The sequence below is a fragment of the Sander vitreus genome, chromosome 2 (genome assembly GCF_031162955.1).
Source record: "Sander vitreus isolate 19-12246 chromosome 2, sanVit1, whole genome shotgun sequence".
Lineage (NCBI taxonomy): Eukaryota > Metazoa > Chordata > Actinopteri > Perciformes > Percidae > Sander > Sander vitreus.
In genome coordinates, this window is record NC_135856.1 from 491,949 (window position 1) to 515,037 (window position 23,089).

The following is a 23,089-nucleotide window of genomic DNA, read 5'->3' on the forward strand; positions in this document are numbered from 1 at the left end:
ATAGTCCAGCTCTGTCTCTCACACACACACACACACACACACACACACACACACACACACACACACAGTCACACACACACACACACACACACACACACACACACACACACACACACACACACACACACACACAGTCAGTCACACACAGACAGACACAGGGCGTCAAGGGTAGACGGTCCCGAGGAAAAGCGCTGCTCTCCTGCGTCTACCCGAGACTAAACTAACCAATCAGCTGTCAGAGCGTCTTCACAGTTCTCTCCATGAATGAAAAGAGTTTGGTAGTTACCATGGTAACATTAAGGATTGCTAAACACACACACACACACACACACACACACCCCCGTTCCCTTTGCCAGGTTGTTCATGATTTAAGGTAGTTCGGGTGAAAGAAAAAGTGTTCTCGGGTTGAATCCGGTCCAACTGAAGGAGGGTGGGGGGGAGAGAAGTGTCGTGTTGCCGTAGAAACGCTCACCCGGGAGGCGGGAGGATGTGCTGCTGAGAGCGGGGGGGGGAATCGGGCGAGTTCATTGGCCGCCACAGTCCTTAATTCACACAGAACTTCTACAACGTGCAGCCGAAGTATGGAAGCTAATGAGAGACTTTTAAACAGCAACCAGATACTATATATAGTATATGTACTGTACTGTGTATATATATATATATATATATATATATATATATATATATATATATATATATAGACAGATATATATAGAGACAAAAGCATTTTAATTAAATATATATATATATATATATTTAATTAAAATGCTTTTGTCTCTTATTTGCTTCCGTACTGAGGCTCGGTGAAAAGAAACCAAAACTTCCAGGTGATGTGTTAGACATTTCGGCAAAATCCATGACCCCCAAGTTTCCACGGAAACAAAGAAAGAGGGGAGACAACAGCCAACAGGGAAGGGAGGACAGCGCTGCGTCTGCGTAAGCGAGGCTTCTACCACTATGAGAGCTGGCGGTTAGCGACTTATCTAGCGCTCCGATGTCGGAGGACGGCGGTGACTGCGGATGGGTTTGGGGGGGGGGGGTAGACAGCGTGAGCATCAGCAGGTCGAGTCCCGGCGACCTGCGGTGGGATCGGGAGTCCAAAGTCACGAGTGCAAACAAACCAAAAATCTAACCCAGGCACGAATGTTTGAAACCCTCCGCACCTTTAAGACCCGAGAAAAACAAAGAGAAACTTTTGGCTTTGTGGTTATGTACAGTGAGCTCCTGTGGAGACAGTTTGATGCAGGACTGGGTGTTGGCGAGCCAGCCAGGGTCAAGTCTTCAAGCTGGGAGGGCGTGGAGCTAAACGGCGTCACTCAGTCTGTCTGCGTGGGCTCAGCTTGGTTCTCTAGCTGCTAGCTCCGCCCCCTCCCTCTGGCTCCACCCCCAGCTACTGGTGGACCTCGTTGGCAATCAGACTGTCCTCCCCTGACTGAAAATCCGCCTCGTTGATGCTGTTCCTCCCGTTGAGCATCTCCTCGTCCTGGGACGAGCCGCGGTCCTCCTCGCCGCTGCCCCCGCCCGGCTCGTCTAAGTTTGGGTCCTGGAGAACCTGGGCGATGTACATCTGCTGATGCTGCTGCTGCTGGAATAACACACACAGAGACACACACACACACACACACACACACACACACACACACACACACAGAGACACACACACACAGACACACACACAGAGACACACACACACACACACACACACACACACACACACACACACACACACACACACACACACACACACACACACACACACACACACACGGGTTAGACACAAACCAGAAGAGAGTTGGAAAGATATGGCAGAGTCTAAACCTTTAGCTTACACATTATGGGCTCAAAGAAGTTTGAATTCAGTCTTAATGTGTTCATGTTCAGGTTCATAATTGTATTTAGAGTTTATATCAGAATTATTTTGTTGTACTGCACATTGCTGCAGAGTGAGACTTCCGTTCCATCTTTGTTGTAGCCAGTCAGGAGCAGAGTATGAGGGCGTGTCCTGACAGTACCTAGGTAAGGACTACTAGCCAGTCAGAAGCAGAGTATGAGGGCCCTGACAGTACCTAGGTAAGGACTACTAGCCAGTCAGAAGCATATACTATACTTTGTATATCACGTTGCACTTTTCTGCTCTTTTTGCACTTCTGGTTGGATGCAAACTGCATTTCGCAAAAACATGGTGGAATTAGCAAGCTAGCTAGCCAGCTGTCCCTGAAAAAGTGTAACTTCAGTTTTGGCTGTTTTTCTGTCGCCACAATGTGAGCTCAACTGCAGCGACATAACTGCGACTTCCACTCTGATTTGGTTTATTAGCCTTAATCAAGCCTTAGTTAGCACGTTAGCCTTAGCTCAGTGTCACAGGTGTAGTGTGTAAACAAGCTAATATAGTAAAGAATTAGAGCTAGTTAGTTGGACACACCCACCTGAGATTTGATGGTGGGGGAGGACGAGGGACGAACGGGACGTCCGTTCTCCACAGCGTCCACGTCGGTCTCCTTGGTGTCGATCTGAGACAGAGAGAGAGAGAGAGAGAGACAGAGAGAGAGAGGGAGAGACAGAGAGACAGAGAGAGACAGACAGAGAGAGAGACAGACAGAGAGGGGGAGAGAGAGAGAGAGAGAGAGAGAGAGAGAGAGAGAGAGAGCGACAGAGAGAGGGAGAGACAGAGAGAGACAGACAGAGAGAGCGACAGAGAGAGGGAGAGACAGAGAGAGAGAGAGAGAGAGAGAGAGAGACAGAGAGAGAGAGAGAGAGAGAGAGAGAGAGAGAGAGACAGAGAGAGACAGAGACAGAGAGAGGGAGAGACAGAGAGAGAGAGAGAGAGACAGAGAGAGACAGACAGAGAGAGACAGAGAGAGACAGAGAGAGACAGTGAGACAGGGAACTGAACAGCAGCATTCCTGTTTCTTTAATTACCAGTGTGTGTGTACCGTGTAGTTGTGTAATTACCAGTGTGTGTACCTTGTAGTTGTGAGCGCTGAGGTACTTGAAGTGTCCGAAGCAGACGTGAGACAGACAGACCACGATGGTGACGATCAGCACCACCAGAGTGAACATCGAGGTCGGCGTCTCGAAACCTGCAGCACATTAGCACTTAGCATCACTTAGCATCACCTAGCATTCAACCACAACAAATACATGTTAAAGCTATGTAAACACACACATATATATATATATATATATACATATATATATATATATATATACACACATATACATACATATACATACACACACACACACACACACACACACACACACACTACAGGCCAAAAGTTTGGACACACCTTCTCATTCAATGCGTTTCCTTTATTTTCATGACTATTTACATTGTAGATTCTCACTGAAGGCATCAAAACTATGAATGAACACATATGGAATTATGTACTTAATAAACAAGTGTGAAATAACTCTTAACTCTTAAATAGGTCTAATATTTTAGATTCCTCAAAGTAGCCACCCTTTGCTTTTTTGATAGCGCTACAAACCCTTGGTGTTCTCTCTATGAGCTTCATGAGGTAGTCACCTGAAATGGTTTTCACTTCACAGGTGTGCCTTGTCAGGGTTAATTAGTGGGATTTTTTGCCTTATTAATGGGGTTGGGACCATCAGTTGTGTTGTGCAGAAGTCGGGTGGATACACAGCCGACAGCCCTACTGGACAACTGGAACAGGAATTCATATTATGGCAAGAACCAATCAGCTAAGTAAAGAGAAACAAGTGGCCATCATTACTTTAACAAATGAAGGTCAGTCAGTCCGGAGAATTACAAAAACGTTGAATGTGTCCCCAAGTGCAGTCGCAAAAACCATCAAGCGCTACAACGAAACTGTTACACACACATCTGTGTGTGTGTGTACGTCTCTGTGTGTGTGTCTGTGAGTGCGTGTCTCTGTGTGTGTGTGAGTGCGTGTGTGTGTGAGTGCGTGTCTCTGTGTGTGTGTCTGTATGTGTGTGTGTGAGTGCGTGTCTCTGTGTGTGTGTGTGAGTGCGTGTCTCTGTGTGTGTGCGTGGTGAGTTTGTGTGAATGTTGTTGGTCACTACGTCACCTGTGTGTCTGTGTGCTAATTAGCACAATCACAGAGGTTAGAAAGAGGGATCAGGATCTGAGTTTTTCCACCGTAGCTGTGTGTGTGTGGTCTAGTCTGATGGTTTTTAAGGGTGGGCACAGTCAGTGTTTTGTAGATGTTTTAAATGCATTCATGAATAAAGTGTTCATACCTCATCATTTGTACCAGCAAGAGTTGGAAATGCCTTCAAATTCCCTCCAGTGGCATTTTTTGTTGTCAGATCTACACCATTAACAAATATTGCGTGCACGCTCCCCCGTGATTTTGCTATTGCACTATGGCCCATATTGCGATTTCGATAAGATTGCGATTAGTTGTGCGGCCCAGGGGCGGGGCTTACCTGTGCGTACGGTGGAGAAGAAGAGCAGCCAGAAGAGGCAGAGGATGGGAGCCGCCACCACCTGGGTCACAGCTGCCGAGTGGATCTTCTTGTCCAGTTTGGAGGGCAGGTAGGCGTAGTACATGTTATACCGGTCCACCAGGTGTTTCAGCAGCATGTACATCAGACCTGCAGGGAGTCACATAGATGATTTAAAGGGAAGCTTCAGGATTTTTCAACCTGGACATTGGTCCAGTATTGAGCGAGAGCGCCTGTAACCGGCAGCCAGGCTGTAATGTTACCCTACAGGACTAATGTTCAGCAGCAGTTAGTAACAAGCTGTAATGTTACCCTACAGGACTAATGTTCAGCAGCAGTTAGTAACAAGCTGTAATGTTACCCTACAGGACTAATGTTCAGCAGCAGTTAGTAACAAGCTGTAATGTTACCCTACAGGACTAATGTTCAGCAGCAGTTAGTAACAAGCTGTAATGTTACCCTACAGGACTAATGTTCAGCAGCAGTTAGTCACTAAAAGTTCTGTTATTGCTGCTGTCAGACTCAGATTATTATTCTAAGTGTCTGACAACATTATGGGATGGATCATCATGGATGGATCGTGGGGGAGTCTCCCTCAGAAAGTTCTGAAGTTCTGCTTCGATGCCAGCCTCGCATTGAGTGGTATAGTGCTCCCCAAGGAGTTGTGCCATAGCAGCAGACTGGGAGGCCGCCACTCCAGTGTTTGTGCTCCCCTCGTCCGTGTCAGACAACACTGCCTCGTCTCCCTGAGCCTGTGGGATAGCCGCCCTACTGGTCACCACTGCCTCTCCCAGTTCAACCAGTTTCGCATCAGCAGCCAGTCTCTGTGTTGGTGTAAGAAAGCGCAGGTGTTTGTGACGAGGGTCCAGCATTGATGAGATCATGGGGGCGAATGACACAAACTCATCACCAGACGCATGCAATAACTCTTCCAGTCTTCAAGTCCCCGCTGCTCTACAGCTCCATTCATTTTCTCAGCGAGGTGGTCAGCTGTATGCCGGCCTGGCAGGCTTCCTGTGAGCAGGACCGCTGAGTTCATTGGCCAGTCATCACTGATGTAGTGGCAGGTGATGGTGATGTAGCTCTCAGCTGTTAAGGCGGTCCAGCAGTCTGTAGTTAGAGCAACTCTGTCAGCGGTGCTCCTGCTTCCTTTCTTCGTAGTGAGTCTGGTGATGGTACGTCGTGACGGAAGGTGATATGCTGGTTCCAATACATTTAGAAGTTGTGGAAAACCTTTGCCCTCAACAATACTTAAAGGCAGCATATCCATCTCAATGAACTTGCAGATCCCTTGGGTAATTTTCTCTGCTCGCAGCTCCTCCGTGCTAACGCCGAGACGATGCTAGGTTGAGACTGGGAGCAGGATGCATTAACATTAACCAGGGTCGGATGTACTTTGTTTAAGTGGTACATCATTCGAGTCGTGGCCGTGCTGTACTTATACACGGCGTCGCAGTGTTTGCAGTGAACTAAGTCATTTTATAAATCAAAATGGTCCCACGCCACACTTCGCCGTGACCTCGTCATGATTACTTGTGAAATCAAAACAGAAACTTGCAGGTAACTGAGCAGCCTATGGCGCCCCCGGGTGGTAAAATGGTTAATTGCTGCCACACAGTGAAATTCATTTCATTGCTTCAAGACTCACACTACGTCACGCAACCTGCATTAGTTATCGATAACAAAATAACGTGATCGTTGATTACTCATGCCCACCCCTAGGCAGGTGATGGGGATTTCAGGGCTGGTTCATGTTAAACTAAAAGGATCTTACTCTCTCTTACTGTAGTACTGACCGAAGGGTACTATGATGGGGCAGGTGATGCTGCAGTACTGAGTGTGTGTAGTAGTACTGTAGAAGTACTGTAGTACTGACCGAAGGGTACTATGATGGGGCAGGTGATGCTGTAGGCCATCACCACGGTGAAGACGTTCATCATCCAGGCGTACGCCGCTCCGAACTGGAACTCGTAGGCCTGGTGCTGAGGGGGACAAACAGGGTTTAGAACAGGAAACAGACACAGCAGCGCCACCAGGAGGAGGAACGGTGGGAAAATAGACAAGAACGTTAAAGAAGCATCGAAAAAATGTCTAAGAACGCCACAAAAAAGTGTCAAAAAAAAGATGACAAAATGTCAAAATGGTGACAAAAATGTAAAAGAAAGACTTAGAAAACTGTAATGTCCCCAAGAGGCAACTTGTTGTACAGTACAGACACACAAACACAACACTGACATCTACAGCACTATTCATCTCACACACACACATCAATACATACAATACAGTATAAAGGAGTACGTTGCACTTCCCTAAAAGGCCTAATGTCATAAATAAATGAAACTACTGCACAGTACTCCATATATATATATATATATTCCTCCTCCAGTCATACCCCTCCCTACATCTTATTTAATTAGGTTGTTGCCATGGGAATTAATGAGTTTTTTGCTCGGTTGGTTCTGACGTTAGGGTATCTATATCTACGACCAGAAGGGAGCGACTTGAACGCCACTGACAGTGAATGGGTTGTAGCGACAAAAAAAGAGGCGGCCGGGTTAGCTCAGCTGGTAGAGCAGGTGCACATATATAGAGGATTTTAGCCCCCAACGTCGCCTCCCAGGCAGCGCAGCAATGGTTATGTTTAGGGTTAGCTGCCTGGAAGGCGCCGTTGGGGGGTTAAAACACCATCGATGACAACTGTGGTGTCATCGTGGCTTCATCGCGGGGTTTGCAGCTTTTAGATGATGTTCACGTCGCGTAATTACATCACTTCATCACGTCACTTCACTACGTCACTTCACTCACGTCGCTTCATCACGTCGCTTCATCACATCACTTCACTACGTCGCTTCATCACGTCGCTTCATCACATCACTTCACTACGTCGCTTCATCACGTCGCTTCATAACATCGCTTCACTACGTCGCTTCATAACGTCGCTTCATAACGTCGCTTCACTACGTCGCTTCACTACGTCGCTTCACTACGTCGCTTCATCACGTCGCTTCATCACGTCGCTTCATCACGTCGCTTCACCACGTCGCTTCATCACGTCGCTTCACTACGTCGCTTCACCACGTCGCTTCACCACGTCGCTTCATCACGTCGCTTCATCACGTCACTTCATAACGTCACTTCACTACGTCGCTTCATCACGTCGCTTCATCACGTCGCTTCACCACGTCGCTTCACTACGTCGCTTCACTACGTCGCTTCACCACGTCGCTTCATCACGTCGCTTCATCACGTCGCTTCATCACGTCGGCTTCATCGCGTCGCTTCACTACGTCGCTTCACTACGTCGCTTCATCACGTCGCTTCATCACGTCGCTTCATCACGTCGCTTCATAACGTCGCTTCATCACGTCGCTTCACTACGTCGCTTCACCACGTCGCTTCACCACGTCGCTTCATCACGTCGCTTCATAACGTCGCTTCACTACGTCACTTCATCACATCGCTTCATAACGTCGCTTCACTCACATCGCTTCATAACGTCGCTTCACTACGTCACTTCACCACGTCACTTCACTACGTCGCTTCACTACGTCGCTTCATCACGTCGCTTCACTACGTCGCTTCATCACGTCGCTTCATCACGTCTCTTCATCACGTCACGTAATTACATCACTTCATAACGTTCTCATGGCAACAGGGGAAACGGATGCTCTTGTGTGAAGTAAACGCAACATTTTTCATCTTTCTGATAACATATTTGGGACTTTTTTGCAACAAAAATGCGGGGATTATGAAATCATGCAAGCCCCGCATATTTTGGGCGGAAATCAGCAATTTATGCGGCGAAAGTGCGCCCCCCCCCCCCCACGAATTAATATGCAGATTTTGGCTGATTATGCGTTGAGTTATGAGATCCCGTGATCATGTTTTTCTGGATTTCTGGTTTGTATTCTTGGTTCCTGATGTGAAGCCCTTTGGATACCTGCTGGCTGCTATGACGTGCTACATAAATACATGTTGATTGATTGATGCCACAAAGTGTCAGTAAAAGCGGCAGCGGTGTAGGGAATAAAGTCTAAACATTTGTACGGCGGTGCGTCCTCCTCACCCTCTTCACGTTGCGGCGGTCGGCGGCCGAGCGCGCCAGGCACAGCCGGATCATGTACATCAGCAGGCCGGGGATCCGCAGCAGGTCCATGGCGTTCCCGATGAACGCCGAGGCGATCACGTAGTTCACGAAGAACGCTCCGTTGTCTGGCAGGAAGACGCACCTGAAGGGGACACGTCGCCTCCGTTAGACCACAGCGCCCAACCCAGCGGGGGAAAGTAACTAAGTACATGTACTCAAGTACTGTACTTCAGTCCACATGTCGAGGTACTTGTACTTCTACTCTTATCCTGATGACACACACTTTTACTTAAGTAACATTTTCACTGCAGGACTTTTACTGAAACAGAGTATTTTTACAGTGTGGTATTAGTACTTATACTGCAGTAAAGGATCTGAATACTTCTTCCAGCGCTGGTCCAATAAAACTTTATTAATACTCAGGTCAAACAATACCAAAGTTACCCTTTATCAATTTGATACACATCCTTTTTTAAAGTACAAGTGAAACTGGGAAATAATAAAACATAAGACTCACTCAAATCTGACTGTGGCATCAGCCAGGAACTTCTTATCGAAGAGCCAGCGGAAGAAAACATCCAGACTGAAAACAGAGAGAGGTTTGAGTAACGGGACAGCGGAGGTCAAAGGTCACCCGGGACAGAAGTCTGCGAGTTCATTACCTGCTGAGGCCGAGAGACGGCAGCAGCAGAACCATGAAGATCAGGAAGGTGTAGCATTTATGCATGGTCGTCCTGTTTTCTCCAGACCTGCAGACACAAACCACACGGCCAATCAGAGACTCCACTGACTTCAGATGCAACTTCACACAAACTCCAAGTTTAACAACACAAAGGTTGGAAAATGCAACAAAACTGTCACACAAAAAAAGCATCAGAAGAGTCAAACTTAAAGAAAACACCACAGTGGCCGCTGCCCACTGGGTCACAGCTGGGTTCTTGTGTCGGGCCGCTGCACAGCGGCATGCCACCCGCCAAAGTGGCTAGTGAGAGGGACAGTGTTACCCGCCACCGGCGAAATCTCCCCACATTTGGCGGGTTAGCGGGTGCTAATGTCAAGCCCTGGTTACCTGAGTTTAGTAGAATATGTTTACCTGGTCCAGTGAGCCTCGAAGAAGGCGGAGTAGTAGACGATGGTGGGCAGCAGAGCAGAGAAAGCCCAGAGCAGCAGAGTGGGGAAGAACTGGGTCACGATCGGGTTCTGTTAGAAACAAAACACAACGCGGCATGTAAGGTAACGTTACCCTCTCTGTCTGTCTGACTCTCTGATGTGTCTGCCTGTCTGTCTGTCTGTCTGACTCTCTGATGTGTCTGCCTGTCTGTCTGCCTGCCTGTCTGTCTGACTCTCTGATGTGTCTGCCTGCCTGTCTGTCTGACTCTCTGATGTGTATGCCTGTCTGTCTGTCTGTCTGTCTGACTCTCTGATGTGTCTGTCTGTCTGTCTGACTCTCTGATGTGTCTGCCTGTCTGTCTGTCTGTCTGACTCTCTGATGTGTCTGCCTGTCTGTCTGTCTGTCTGCCTGTCTGCCTGTCTGACTCTCTGATGTGTCTGCCTGCCTGCCTGTCTGCCATTAGTGGCAGATGAAAGCGAAGGTCAGCTGCAGCTCTTACGTTGAGATACTCGACGGGCTTGGTGACGTTGAACTTGTCCATGGTGGAGATGATGATGGCGGGCGTGGTGAGGAAGAAGAGCAGCAGGAAGAGGATGACGTTGATGATGAAGCAGCGGATCCACCAGGAGATCCCGCCCAGCGACAGGTGCTCCCTGCAGGGACAAACCGCCACGCGTCAGGTAAAGCTCATCATTTAGCTGTATGTTGGTTTGTGTATCTACGCAACAATCCCACCGGGCACATTCCTAATAAACATGATCAGTCCCTCCAGAAAAACGTGATAATGTGATCGCATAATGCGATGCAGAATCAGCCCAAGTCTGCATGAATATAAATATCCTGCATATTCCATCACATTTTTTAAGAAAACGTGACGCATAATCAAGGATTTTAGCCCAAAACAATCACAAAAAAACTCTGCATGTTTCTGGAAGGACTGACTAGTCTCCTGCAAGTCTCTGAGCAGCTGACTTCTCTGTTGGCTGTATGCTGCGTTCAAGGCAGCCCGTAACTCCTGTTTTAACAACCTTCTACCGGTGAAAGTTTCCTGGAACGGCAGTCAAACCCGTACTTACTCCCCGTGAACTCGTACCAGATGGTTCTCCCAGTTACACACACATCAACAACAATGGCGCCCCCTGTTGATGCTGTACAGATGCCGGTGATTAACGGTGAGAAATAGAAATAAATAGGCAACGTAAAGTAATCAAAACAATACACATACGATTGTGTACTACTACAGGTTATGTTTATTAAATGAAGCCCAAAATATGTCGCTGACTAGAATCGCTAGTATCATCTAGCGCTAGATGATACTAGCGCAGATACTAGCAGCTAGCTAACGTCAACGTTAGGTATCCTAACCTGAACCCTGCCAACGGCACATTGTTTAGCTAGCCAGCTTTGACGGTGTGCCAAATGTCATTATTTTTATCATCAGAAGCACAAATCTGCTGTACATAAACGTAACTAAACCAACTTTCACTCAATCACAGTTTACCTGGATGATGACAAGCAGGAACGCTACCAAGTCGTGAGTCGTGACTTGAAGTCGTAACTTACGGGCTACAAATTGTGTCTGGAACGCAGCAGTAGAAACAGGTGATGTTCTAGAGCGGTTTGGTCTGGCTGGGAACCTTTGGTCTGAACAGGGCTTTAGAGGGGGGTGTTTCTGTGGACGTACCAGCGGACGTTCTGCGGGTCGGGTGCGTACGAAACGCTCCAGTTGTGGACATGAAGAACCTCGCTGAACTGAGACGACTGCGGCTCCTGTTGACAGCGACAGCCCTGAACCTGGCACGCGTTAAAGTCCTTCAAAATACTGTTGAGACAGAGGGGGCGGAGTCAGATACATAGGGGGTGGGGTCAGAGACAGAGGGGGTGGAGTCAGATACATAGGGGGAGGGGTCAGAGACAGAGGGGGTGGAGTCAGATACAGATGGGGAGGAGTCATATATAGATGGGGGAGGGGTCAGAGACAGAGGGGGTGGAGTCAGACAGAGTAAGAGATAACAGGGACGGGGTTAAAGAGACAGACACGTCAGACAGACAGTCAGACAGAGTCAGTCAGATAGACAGTCAGACAAAGAATCAGACTGACAGACAGACAGACAGACAGACAGACAGGCTCACATGGCGGTCATGGACTCGTTCTGGAAGGTGACGAAGGCCATGCCCAGCGGCTTGGTGTGGACCTTCTCCTTCTCCTTGCGGTATTCCTCCTTCAGCTTGGCTTCTCTCTTGGTGTAGTAGCTGACCGCCTCCTCCTGCAAACCACACCGCAGGCTGCTCAATCACTGCTAACAGGCTAACAACACCCCCCCCGACACCCCGACACCTCAAATCAAACCTGGGACATCTGTTGGTTCTGGATTTGTTAAACTAAACTGTTTAAGTGTTTGAGTTTCAAGCCCAAAGTGATCTCTGTGCATCACTTGTTTTTATCTCAAGGGGAATGAGAGGGGGAACACCAGAGCAGGGGGAATGAGAGGGGAAACACCAGAGCAGGGGGAATGAGAGGGGAAACACCAGAGCAGGGGGAATGAGAGGGGGGGGAACACCAGAGCAGGGGGGAATGAGAGGGGGGAACACCAGAGCAGGGGGAATGAGAGGGGGAAACACCAGAGCAGGGGGGAATGAGAGGGGGAACACCAGAGCAGGGGGAATGAGAGGGGGGGAATACCAGAGCAGGGGGAATGAGAGGGGGGAATACCAGAGCAGGGGGAATGAGAGGGGGGAATACCAGAGCAGGGGGAATGAGAGGGGGGGAAACACCAGAGCAGGGGGAATGAGAGGGGGAAACACCAGAGCAGGGGGGAATGAGAGGGGGGAAACACCAGAGCAGGGGGAATGAGAGGGGGGAACATCAGAGCAGGGGGAATGAGAGGGGGGAACACCAGAGCAGGGGGGAATGAGAGGGGGAAACACCAGAGCAGGGGGAATGAGAGGGGGGAAACACCAGAGCAGGGGGGAATGAGAGGGGGAAACACCAGAGCAGGGGGAATGAGAGGGGGGAACACCAGAGCAGGGGGAATGAGAGTGGGGAACACCAGAGCAGGGGGAATGAGAGGGGGAAACACCAGAGCAGGGGGAATGAGAGGGGAACACCAGAGCAGGGGGAATGAGAGGGGGAAACACCAGAGCAGGGGGAATGAGAGGGGGAAACACCAGAGCAGGGGGAATGAGAGGGGAACACCAGAGCAGGGGGAATGAGAGGGGGGAATGAGGAGGGGGGAACACCAGAGCAGGGGGAATGAGAGTGGGGAACACCAGAGCAGGGGGAATGAGAGGGGGACACCAGAGCAGGGGGAATGAGAGGGGGGAACACCAGAGCAGGGGGAATGAGAGGGGGGAACACCAGAGCAGGGGGAATGAGAGGGGGAAACGTAGCAGTGGAGATGTAGCATCAGTGTGCGTTGTAGCGTGTTTAGGGTCACCTCCTCGCAGCCGGTGATGGCGCAGCAGCAGAGGTGTCCGCAGGGTTTGGGGTTGATCATCGTGGGAACGTGTTCCTTGGCCATCAGGTCGGTGAAGAACTTCTTACTGCGCTCCGTCTTCTTCCTGACAAACACACCCAACGTTTTTCGCTCAGTGAGCTCAACTATTCTTTCATATGTTCAATAAAACCCAAAATAAACCTCCATCAAACTCAGATTATTATTCTAAGTGTCTGACAACATTATGGGATGGATCCCTACAGAGATAGACCTTTTAGTTTAAAGAGTAAGATCCTTTTAGTTTAACATGAAACAGCCCCAAAATCACCATCACCAAACCCACCAGACTCCATGTAAATAATCAGGACTTTTATCATCGTAAAACACACTTCATTCAAAGTGGACAGAAACTAAATAAAACTACCAAAAGCCGTCTTGGTTGATCTTTCCACTGTTCCAACAATCACCACTCTGGTTTGGTTGAAATAAACCCATTAATTCACCCATTTACATGTGGAGATATGCTGGCTCTATACACGCTAAAAGTCCTGATTATTTACATGGAGTCTGGTGGAGATATGCTGGCTCTATACACGCTAAAAGTCCTGATTATTTACATGGAGTCTGGTGAGTTTGGTGATGGTGATTTTGGGGCCGTTTCATGTTTCAACATTTGTCCTGTAGCACTACATTGCAGCACGGTTACAGTGTTCTCGCTAAACACTGGAATCATTTCAAAGATTGTTGTTCACATCAGTCACAGTAACATGGGAAGATATGGTTGAAAAGAAATGTATATAATAATAGACTATTTCTGAGCTTAACTGTGCACACAGGGATCTTTGACGTTGGTTTAAATTATACTTCACATAGGTCTACATTGTAGCTAATCTTTATGAGACTAATATCAACAACCATTTTTCTCTATACATGAGAAACATGTTGGTCCTTATCTCCTGAATCTCCTGAGTAGCCCATCCTGGGGACTGTCAACCAATCAAACTGTGAGGTCTGTAAAGGTCTGGGTGTGTGTCTCACCTCTCTGCGTTCAGAGACATCAGTCTGGCCACGTTGTAGCAGATCCGAGCCTCCAGCACCGTGCAGTTCTCGTACGCCTGTCTGAAGAAGAACAAGACATCAAACATGATCCCGTCCTGCACATCTGAAGCAGACAGCAAACTGTCCTCCGTCACACTCTTATGCCATTAAGTACAACTTAATCAATCAATCAATCAATCAATCAATCAATCAATGCCCAACAACATTTGTACACAAAGTGCTTCCCATAGAGACAGAGCTCTGAAAGCCACACTAAGCTGCCGATCCCAAAAACTGAGTTTTATGAAGACAGAAGTGGAAACAGACGTGAGGAATCAGCAGAGAGCATGGAGAGAGACACTAAGGTAACGCTGAGTCAGACATTTAGTTACCAAGTCAAACATCCAAATGTCAGTTTTAGGCTGACTGTCTGTAAGTTAAGCTAACACACGCAACGCGGGGGCAGGATTGGGTCCGCGGAGCTTGAGACGCGTTCTAAAAGAATGAAGAGATCTCCTGTGATGCTGCACTTAAATCAAGTAACACTTGTACACAACTACTGACTTATACACAACTACTGACTTATCCAGAAAACATTCCACTCATTTCTCTTATATTTCTGATAAAAGAACTTTTTTCAGGACTGTCCTATGATAGTATACGTGGTTACTACTTAAAGGTGCTCGAAGCGATGTCACACGTTTTTTAGGCTACACTATTTTTTTTCACATACAGCAAACATCTCCTCACTATCTGCTAGCTGCCTGTCCCCTGAACACACTGTAAAAAACATCTCACTATCTGCTAGCTGCCTGTCCCCTGAACACACTGTAAAAAAACATCTCCTCACTATCTGCTAGCTGCCTGTCCCCTGAACACACTGTAAAAAACATCTCCTCACTATCTGCTAGCTGCCTGTCTCCTGAACACACTGTAAAAAACATCTTCTCACTATCTGCTAGCTGCCTGTCCCCTGAACACACTGTAAAAAACATCTCCTCACTATCTGCTAGCTGCCTGTCCCCTGAACACACTGTAAAAAACATCTCCTCACTATCTGCTAGCTGCCTGTCCCCTGAACACACTGTAAAAACATCTCCAGGAGGGAGGGGTGAGCTAGCCTCCGTTTTGTTTGACAATACTTCAAACGTCAACAAGAAGTGACGTTACCCAACATGGCTTAGAGCACCTTTAATATGTGATGAACGGTGGAAAGACTGAACTACACTTCCACGGTCTCAAAGCTGAACACATCACTAACTGCTGCACCTTCTGTCTGCTTAATCACATTAAACACGCAGCTCTGACGGCTTTAGGACGGGAAAACACACGTCAGCAACTTGAATTCAAATGTTCCCAGACATTGAACATCTTTCAGGAGCTGAAGGATCATTTTTCATTGGATGAGGATGAGGATGAGGAAGAAGAGCAGTGAACTCACTCAAAGTGCTGTTTGATCTGACTCTCCTCGGCGTATTTAGAGATGCCGTTAATGAATAGAGTTCGCTTCACCTGCAAGAAACACACACACACACACCTGGGATTAAAAGACATCACACTGCAGGCCTCATATGACACACACACACACACACAGAGACACACACACACACACACACACACACACACACACACACACACACCTGGGATTAAAAGACATCACACTGCAGGCCTCATATGAGACACACACACACACACACACACACACAGAGACACACACACACACACACACAGAGACACACACACACCTGGGATTAAAAGACATCACACTGCAGGCCTCATATGACACACACACACACACACACACACACACACACACAGAGACACACACACACCTGGGATTAAAAGACATCACACTGCAGGCCTCATATGACACACACACACACACACACACACACACACACACACACATACAGAGAGACACACACACACACACACACACACACACACACACACACACACACACACACACACACACACACACACAGAGACTTTCTTCACTTGATAAGTTATCTTTTAAACATCAGATGTGTAATTCACGGCTCAATTCAAACAGGATCTAAACATGATCCGTCTCTTCCTGTTTACTACCGGACACATTTTACTGAAACTAATTCCCATGGTGACCACAGGAAGGGGCGGGACCTCTCCTACCAGGTCGTCCTCCTTGTAGTGCATCTTGGACGTGTGTCTCCTCATGCTGTAGACGGTCAGCAGCAGGTACATGAAGGCAAACGTAGTGTGCAGCCACAACAGATTGGTCCTAAACAAACACACACATTTAGTTTTTATATAAATCTCTGAACATGTGAAAATCTATTATTCCAACGCTTTAGAGATGTTGGGAGATGCAACCTGCTTCTAGTCTTTATGCTAAGCTAGGCTAACTGTGTTCTGGACACACAGAGGAACTGAGATCTGAAACATTGGGAGCACAAGAGGATTTGTAAAAGTCTTGGACTGTTTGATTGAAGGGTAACTACTGTTTTTCCCAACCTGGAGTGTTCCCATGTTCCCATGTGTTTGTGTCTAAGTGACTGATGGGAACAACTATCTCTGACATTAGTCCAGTACTGAGCGAGATCGCTGCAGTCAGCAGTGGCGAAACAAGCTGTATGTAACGTTAATATAGAGGGCAATTGTGCAGCTTGTATTTACCTTCACAAAGTGTCTGACAACATTATGGGATGGATCCCTACAGAGATAGACCTTTTAGTTAAAGAGGAAGATCCTTTTAGTTTAACATGAAACAGCCCCGAAATCACCATCACCAAACTACACCAGACTCCATGTAAATAATCAGGACTTTTAGCATGTATAGAGCCAGCATATTTCCACCAGACTCCATGTGAATAATCAGGAATTTTAGCGTGGTAAAACACACTTCATTCAAAGTCAACAGAAACTAAATAAAACTACCAAAAGCTGTTTTGGGTCGTCTTTCCACTTTAACCAACCATCACAACTCTAGTTTTGGTTGAAATGAACACATAGTTTACCGATTTACATGTGACAATATGTTGGCTCTATACACGCTAAAAGTACTGTTTTTTAAATGGAGTCTGGTGGGTTTAGTGATAGCGACCTCAGAGCTGTTTCTGGTTAAACAGAAAGGTCTTAGAGAGGTTTTTAAAAGGTCTATCTCTGTAGGGATCCATCCCATAATGTTGTCAGACACTTAGAATAATAATCTGAGTCTGTCAGCAGTAACAACAGAACTTTTAGTGACTCTAACTGCTGCTGAACATTAGTCCTGTAGGGTAACATTACAGCTTGTTACTAACTGCTGCTGAACATTAGTCCTGTAGGGTAACATTACAGCTTGTTACTAACTGCTGCTGAACATTAGTCCTGTAGGGTAACATTACAGCTTGTTACTAACTGCTGCTGAACATTAGTCCTGTACGGTAACATTACAGCTTGGTTCTTGTTTAATACTGGACCAGTTTCAGAGATTGTTGTTCACATCAGACACTCAGACACACAAACATGAGAACAGAGAGTCCAGGTTGGAAAAAACGGTAGTTACCCTTTAAAGGACCTTTCCGGCGCAAAATGACCTAGGGGTTAATAACATATGTAGCGAGTCTACCGTTCTCTGGGACATGTTTTCATGCTAATCCAATGCGTCTCTAGCTTTAAACAAGCTAGCAGCTAACTGCCGATTAGCTGCTAACGCTACCCTTTCGGGGCAGAGGGTAAAGCTCTATTTCTACACCACTAACAAGGCTGAAAATAGCACCACACTTCAACGGTAGCATAATGAGGGTCCCTACATGTAAACCCAAGCATTGACAGCTTTGTAAGTGTACAGACAGTTTATTAAAAAGATAGTTTAGAAAGACTGTGCCGGTCACCTATATAGGCAGGCGCCATCTTGGGAAAACAGTCACGACCAGTCGAACCACGAACGCCGTGTTTGAGCTATGTTACTGGTTACTGTTTTCCGAGATGGCGCCCGTATATAAACATGAACGCTGCTGTCCTTATATAGCCTGCTTGTATACGTGAAGGTACAGTCTTTCTAAACTATCTATCTAATAAACTGTCTGTACACTTACAACATTCTCAATGCTGAAGCTGCTCCTGTTTAAACACTGTTTGATGCCAAGCTCCCAGCTTCTTTCACCAGTGACTGAAGATTACGTATCTTCTTATTCAACGGTTGCTCAGAGGGATCTTCTGTCTCTCTCGGCCCTTTCAGTTGTCAGTCTGGCTGAACCGTTTAGTTCTCCGAGTACAAAACAAACCCTCACTTAGCACTCTTCTTCTGCTTGCGTTGTTTAAAGCTCAGCTGACATTCACCTCACGGTTCAGCTAAACTAAACCCAGGTCTCACATGCTTTTACATGTCAACTTCCAGGTCTTCAGCAGTGCAATGCATTTAATGTTATGGGCTTTTTTTCATATTTCTACATTAGCTTCTTTTCATGCATTTAAGCCAGCAATACAGTTGAGCTTTTTAGCTTCCAGCATTCACACGCAATTCTGCAGGAAATGCATTTTCTAAACTGTTTCCAGCTCTAATATTTCAGCTGACAAGATGTCGGTCTGGTTGAACCGTTGAACAGCATTTTCATCCATCTCCATGTACTGTAGATATATTTTATTAACAAAATGTGTGTATGTGCTCGTTGCAAAAGAGCTGTTAGTCATTGAGGAAGTGGTTAAAAGAACTCCGGGTGACCTCTGATGCACAGAAAGTTAAAGCTTAAGTCATAAAAATAGTTTAGGCTTTTATGGCATAGAGGAGCATTGTTTGAAGGTTGCGAGAACGGACGAGGAAGCTGCACCACACAGAGGCCCCGACCTTGGTGTGTGTGTCTGTGAAAGGTACCAGTTTCTGTCTAGAAACAAGAAGAGGCGTCCTGTGAGGAATGGATAAAAGATTGAGGGAGAGAACAGATCAGGGCTCATGATTCAGACGAGATCTTGGTGGACCAGCTCTGACTTAAGTATCTGTTGCCAGGGAAACTTAGGGCGTTTTCACACCTACCTCATTTGGTCCGGATTTTCGGACTTTCCGGTTTTGGATCGAACCAAAATTGCAGGTGAGAAAGGTGTCTCGGACCACGGTCCGATCAAAAGAGGTGGTCTCGGTCCGGACCAAACTGAACCATGGTTCGGTTCGTTTGCTGTATGAAAACACTTGTTATGGTTATTATTATTATTATTATGGTTCGGACTTTCGGACCAATTACAGGAAGTTAGGCAACTACGTACCATAGACGAAAGAAGAAAAAATCCCCAAAACAAACTTTTTGCACTACGAGAACGTGCATGTCTCGCGAGTACTGCGCTTGCAGTTGGTGCGGACGTTGTTGCTGCTGGTAGTAATACCATAATAACACAATCGGGATTAGCTCATTCATTTGTTTATTCATACGGAAAAGACTACCCGCCAAAAAATGACAGCATGCCAACGTCAGACGCACGCCCATCTACTCACCAATCAAAGGGAGACGCAGCACACGTATGTGGTGACGACACGCCGTAGGTATGTCATGGAAAGTTCTTTAGTGCGCTAGCAAAATCACTACGTGAAACCAAAAATAACAGGATCAAATGTGTACAATGTGGTTCGGACCTTGGTCCAGACTTTTAGGTGTGAAAACGCCCTGAGACTCTGTTTGTGAACCCACAGGTGTGTTGTAACACTTATGCTGGACTCAGTAAACTTAAAGTCAGATTTCTCTGGCCTTAGGGCCTTATTTTGGGCCTGCATTTTAGACGCAATTCCCACTTCAGTACAGACATCTGACTGGACACAATCCCACTCTACGGCGGCACATTACCAACTCCTCAACGATAATGAGCAACCCGTGCTTCATGACTCAGTAGAAATGCTCCTGGACTCACCCAGACTTCAGGTTGGCTATCGTGGTGCGTCCAAAGCTGTAGGCGTTGTTTTCTGGAATAAATACGAAGCAGAAGTCATCAGAAAAACATTTGCAACTGATTTCATACAGTGAAGTCGTCATTTTAACACACAGGGAACCGGTCTCCATCAGCATGGAACCAGACACTGACAGGTTCTCTACAATACTGATCACAGTCACACGCACACTAACTACCAAGGGCGTAACATCGGGGGGTGGGATGGGGTCTGCACGGATTAATAAAAGAATCACGATAACATCGGTAAGAACTTGAAAACAGAGACAAAAACGTCTAAAGGCGACAAAAACTCTGAAAGAAATGCCAAAAAACTCAAAAAACAAGACAAAAACACCTCAAATTGTGGCCGCCTGGGTAGCTCAGCTGGTCAGCAGCGCGTGTCCATATATAGAGGTTTACTCCTCAATGCAGCGGCTGCATGTTCAAGTCCAACCTGCGGCCCTTTGCTGCATGTCATTCCCCCCCTCTCTCTCCCCTTTCATGCCTTCAGCTGTCCTATAAAAATAAAGGCATCAACTGTCAAACGGAGGCGAAAAAAACGTCTGAAATTGTCCGAAAAAAAACTGAAAAAGGCAACAAAAACGACAAAGAAATTGCCCAAAAAAAACAAAAAAAAAAGCACCCAACATTTCCATTACTGGGGGGGCAGTGGGGGGTGTTGTGACCCTATGCTAAGAACTGAGTACTTCTACTGCTGGTACTACGGTAATACAGACCCTGATCAGAGTCCAGGCTAACACCACCAGACAGCTGACAGGCCTGCAGGCGGGGCTGGGTCCCAGATACCGGCGCCAAAACCACACTTTAAAAACGGCGCCTGAACAACCGATGCTTTACAACAGTCTGAGGCGTGTCGTCCTCGGGTCACATTTGACCCGTTTTCATAGTTTTTTATATCAGAAATATGGGGTTCTTTCAACCAAGTAGCCCAGAAATAACGTGGATGCATGTGCATGTGAGGTGTATGGAACCCAGACAACAGACTTTGCAGGTAACATCCTCTGATCTTAACTATTAATCAAAATAATTCAGAATTTTAGCTTTTTTTAAACCCAAAAATGTAGTGTAATGTCATTATCTCAGAAGTGTTACATGTTATGCCCCCCCTGCAATTTGGATATTGCAGTAGTCCATATTGTGATTTCGATAACACTGCCATTAATTGTGCAGCCCTGGGCCCCAATGCTGCCCTCAATACCACTGGGGACGTACTTAAAGAATGAGGCAGACTTCCAGTTTGCAGGTTTTTATGCACAGCAAGCATGTTTAGTAGGCTATATTTATCTATTTACTTACTTCATTTTGTAAATGTAACCTCTGTAAAGTCTTTTTATGAAGTGTATTTGTCTGTTTTGCCGTCTTGGCGATGTCCTGTTTGTAATGTCCTGTCGCTCTCGTATTCTTGGTGAAACCGGATAAACATTTTCACATCTGTGGACATTAAGTTTTGGGTATTTCGTGTTTTGTTTTCGGTACCCAACCCTACCTGCAGACCTGCAGACCTGCAGCTCCGATCTGACTGCTGTTACCTTCTTTAGAAGGAGGTCCGGGGACTCCTTGGCTTAGGAAAGCTTCCTTACTGATATATCTGACTAAGATCAATCAGACACAAGGTGAGAACACCGTGAGCAGCTCAGAGACACAAACACTCCAGAGCTCAACGTACCAACCGTTCAACACAAACTCACAGTTTAGACATCGACAAATGTGATCCGATACGTTACAACAACAGCGCCAACAGTCAGAATGATGACATCTCATATACTCACAGGGCTTCAAAGCTGCAATGTAACCTGTAACGAGTGTTAGAACAGATCATCTTTCACTTACAGCAGCACTCATGAGTTTATGAAGCCATGCTAAAGTAGAATACAAAAAATTAGCGTTTGGAAGTTGATCTTAATTTTTAAAAAATGAGGAAAAATCCAACTTTTAAGGACACCATTTTATTTTTTTTGGTTGTATGTCAGTTAGTCTAACAGCTGGTTTGATTTGCATTGAAAGATGATTTTATGGAAGGTACCCCATGTTAATCTCTAGGTATGGTGAAGGGGATGTGATGATGGGGGGGTATGGTGAAGGGTATGTGATGATGTGGGGGGTATGGTGAAGGGTATGTGATGATGGGGGGGTATGGTGAAGGGTATGTGATGATGTGGGGGTATGGTGAAGGGTATATGATGATGGGGGGTATGGTGAAGGGTATGTGATGATGTGGGGGGTATGGTGAAGGGTATATGATGATGGGGGGGGTATGGTGAAGGGTATGTGATGATGTGGGGGTATGGTGAAGGGTATGTGATGATGTGGGGGGTATGGTGAAGGGTATGTGATGATGGGGGGGGTATGGTGAAGGGTATGTGATGATGGGGGGGGTATGGTGAAGGGTATGTGATGATGGGGGGGTATGGTGAAGGGTATGTGATGATGTGGGGGGTATGGTGAAGGGTATGTGATGATGTGGGGGGTATGGTGAAGGGTATGTGATGATGTGGGGGGTATGGTGAAGGGTATGTGATTATGGGGGGGTATGGTGAAGGGTATGTGATGATGGGGGGGTATGGTGAAGGGTATGTGATGATGGGGGGGCCAAGGGAACTTTATCAGGATCATAGTATCCTGGATCCATGAAATAACTGGCCTTTCAAAATAAAAGCCTGCCTGCCTCTATGGGAATCTAACATAGGGGTGGACTGACTTATGCCTCCTGTATTTTAAGGAAGAACATTTATTTATTGACGATACATTATTCATTCACAAAGATAACTGGTGTCCTTAAAGGTTGGATTTTTCCTATTTTTTTAATTAAGGCATTAAGATCAATTTCCAAAAGATGATGTTTTTATTCCTCTATTTAGTCACCTTTAGCGTGGCTTCATAACCTCATGAGTGCTGCTGTACATAAGCAACTAGCGACATCTTCAATTTGAGTTTCATGATTTAAACGTGATGGAGGTTTACAGATTACTTTTAGTGAATCAGGTTAAAGCTAAAACAGAATCAGACTTCAGTTAGCCAGCTCTTAGTCTGGAGGAGCAACTAACTAACTGTAACTATGATGAGCTACAAGCTAATGTAGCTAGCGACGGA

The 23,089-nt window shown here is 46.5% G+C and overlaps 1 protein-coding gene across 5 annotated transcripts in view; it reads right to left on the reverse strand.

Moving 5' to 3' along the window:
* Nucleotides 1–1,028: 1,028 nt before the first annotated feature.
* Nucleotides 1,029–23,089, reverse strand: part of tmem63bb (transmembrane protein 63Bb) — a 54,694-nt gene continuing 32,633 nt past the window's right edge. For 3 of the 5 annotated variants that reach the window (XM_078271694.1, XM_078271666.1, XM_078271705.1), the window contains 17 exons: nt 19,961–20,012; nt 16,256–16,364; nt 15,546–15,616; nt 14,105–14,185; nt 13,067–13,190; nt 11,763–11,896; nt 11,314–11,451; nt 10,129–10,282; nt 9,612–9,718; nt 9,181–9,267; nt 9,036–9,101; nt 8,498–8,660; nt 6,308–6,413; nt 4,414–4,581; nt 2,953–3,080; nt 2,427–2,510; nt 1,029–1,585 (listed from right to left, as the gene is read on the reverse strand). In XM_078271694.1, the coding sequence (XP_078127820.1) occupies nt 1,391–1,585; nt 2,427–2,510; nt 2,953–3,080; nt 4,414–4,581; nt 6,308–6,413; nt 8,498–8,660; nt 9,036–9,101; nt 9,181–9,267; nt 9,612–9,718; nt 10,129–10,282; nt 11,314–11,451; nt 11,763–11,896; nt 13,067–13,190; nt 14,105–14,185; nt 15,546–15,616; nt 16,256–16,364; nt 19,961–20,012 (1,967 nt within the window). In that variant the 3' untranslated portion in view covers nt 1,029–1,390. The remainder of the gene's footprint in view (nt 1,586–2,426; nt 2,511–2,952; nt 3,081–4,413; nt 4,582–6,307; nt 6,414–8,497; nt 8,661–9,035; nt 9,102–9,180; nt 9,268–9,611; nt 9,719–10,128; nt 10,283–11,313; nt 11,452–11,762; nt 11,897–13,066; nt 13,191–14,104; nt 14,186–15,545; nt 15,617–16,255; nt 16,365–19,960; nt 20,013–23,089) is intronic. The other 2 variants (XM_078271684.1, XM_078271675.1) reach the window with 2 other exon arrangements.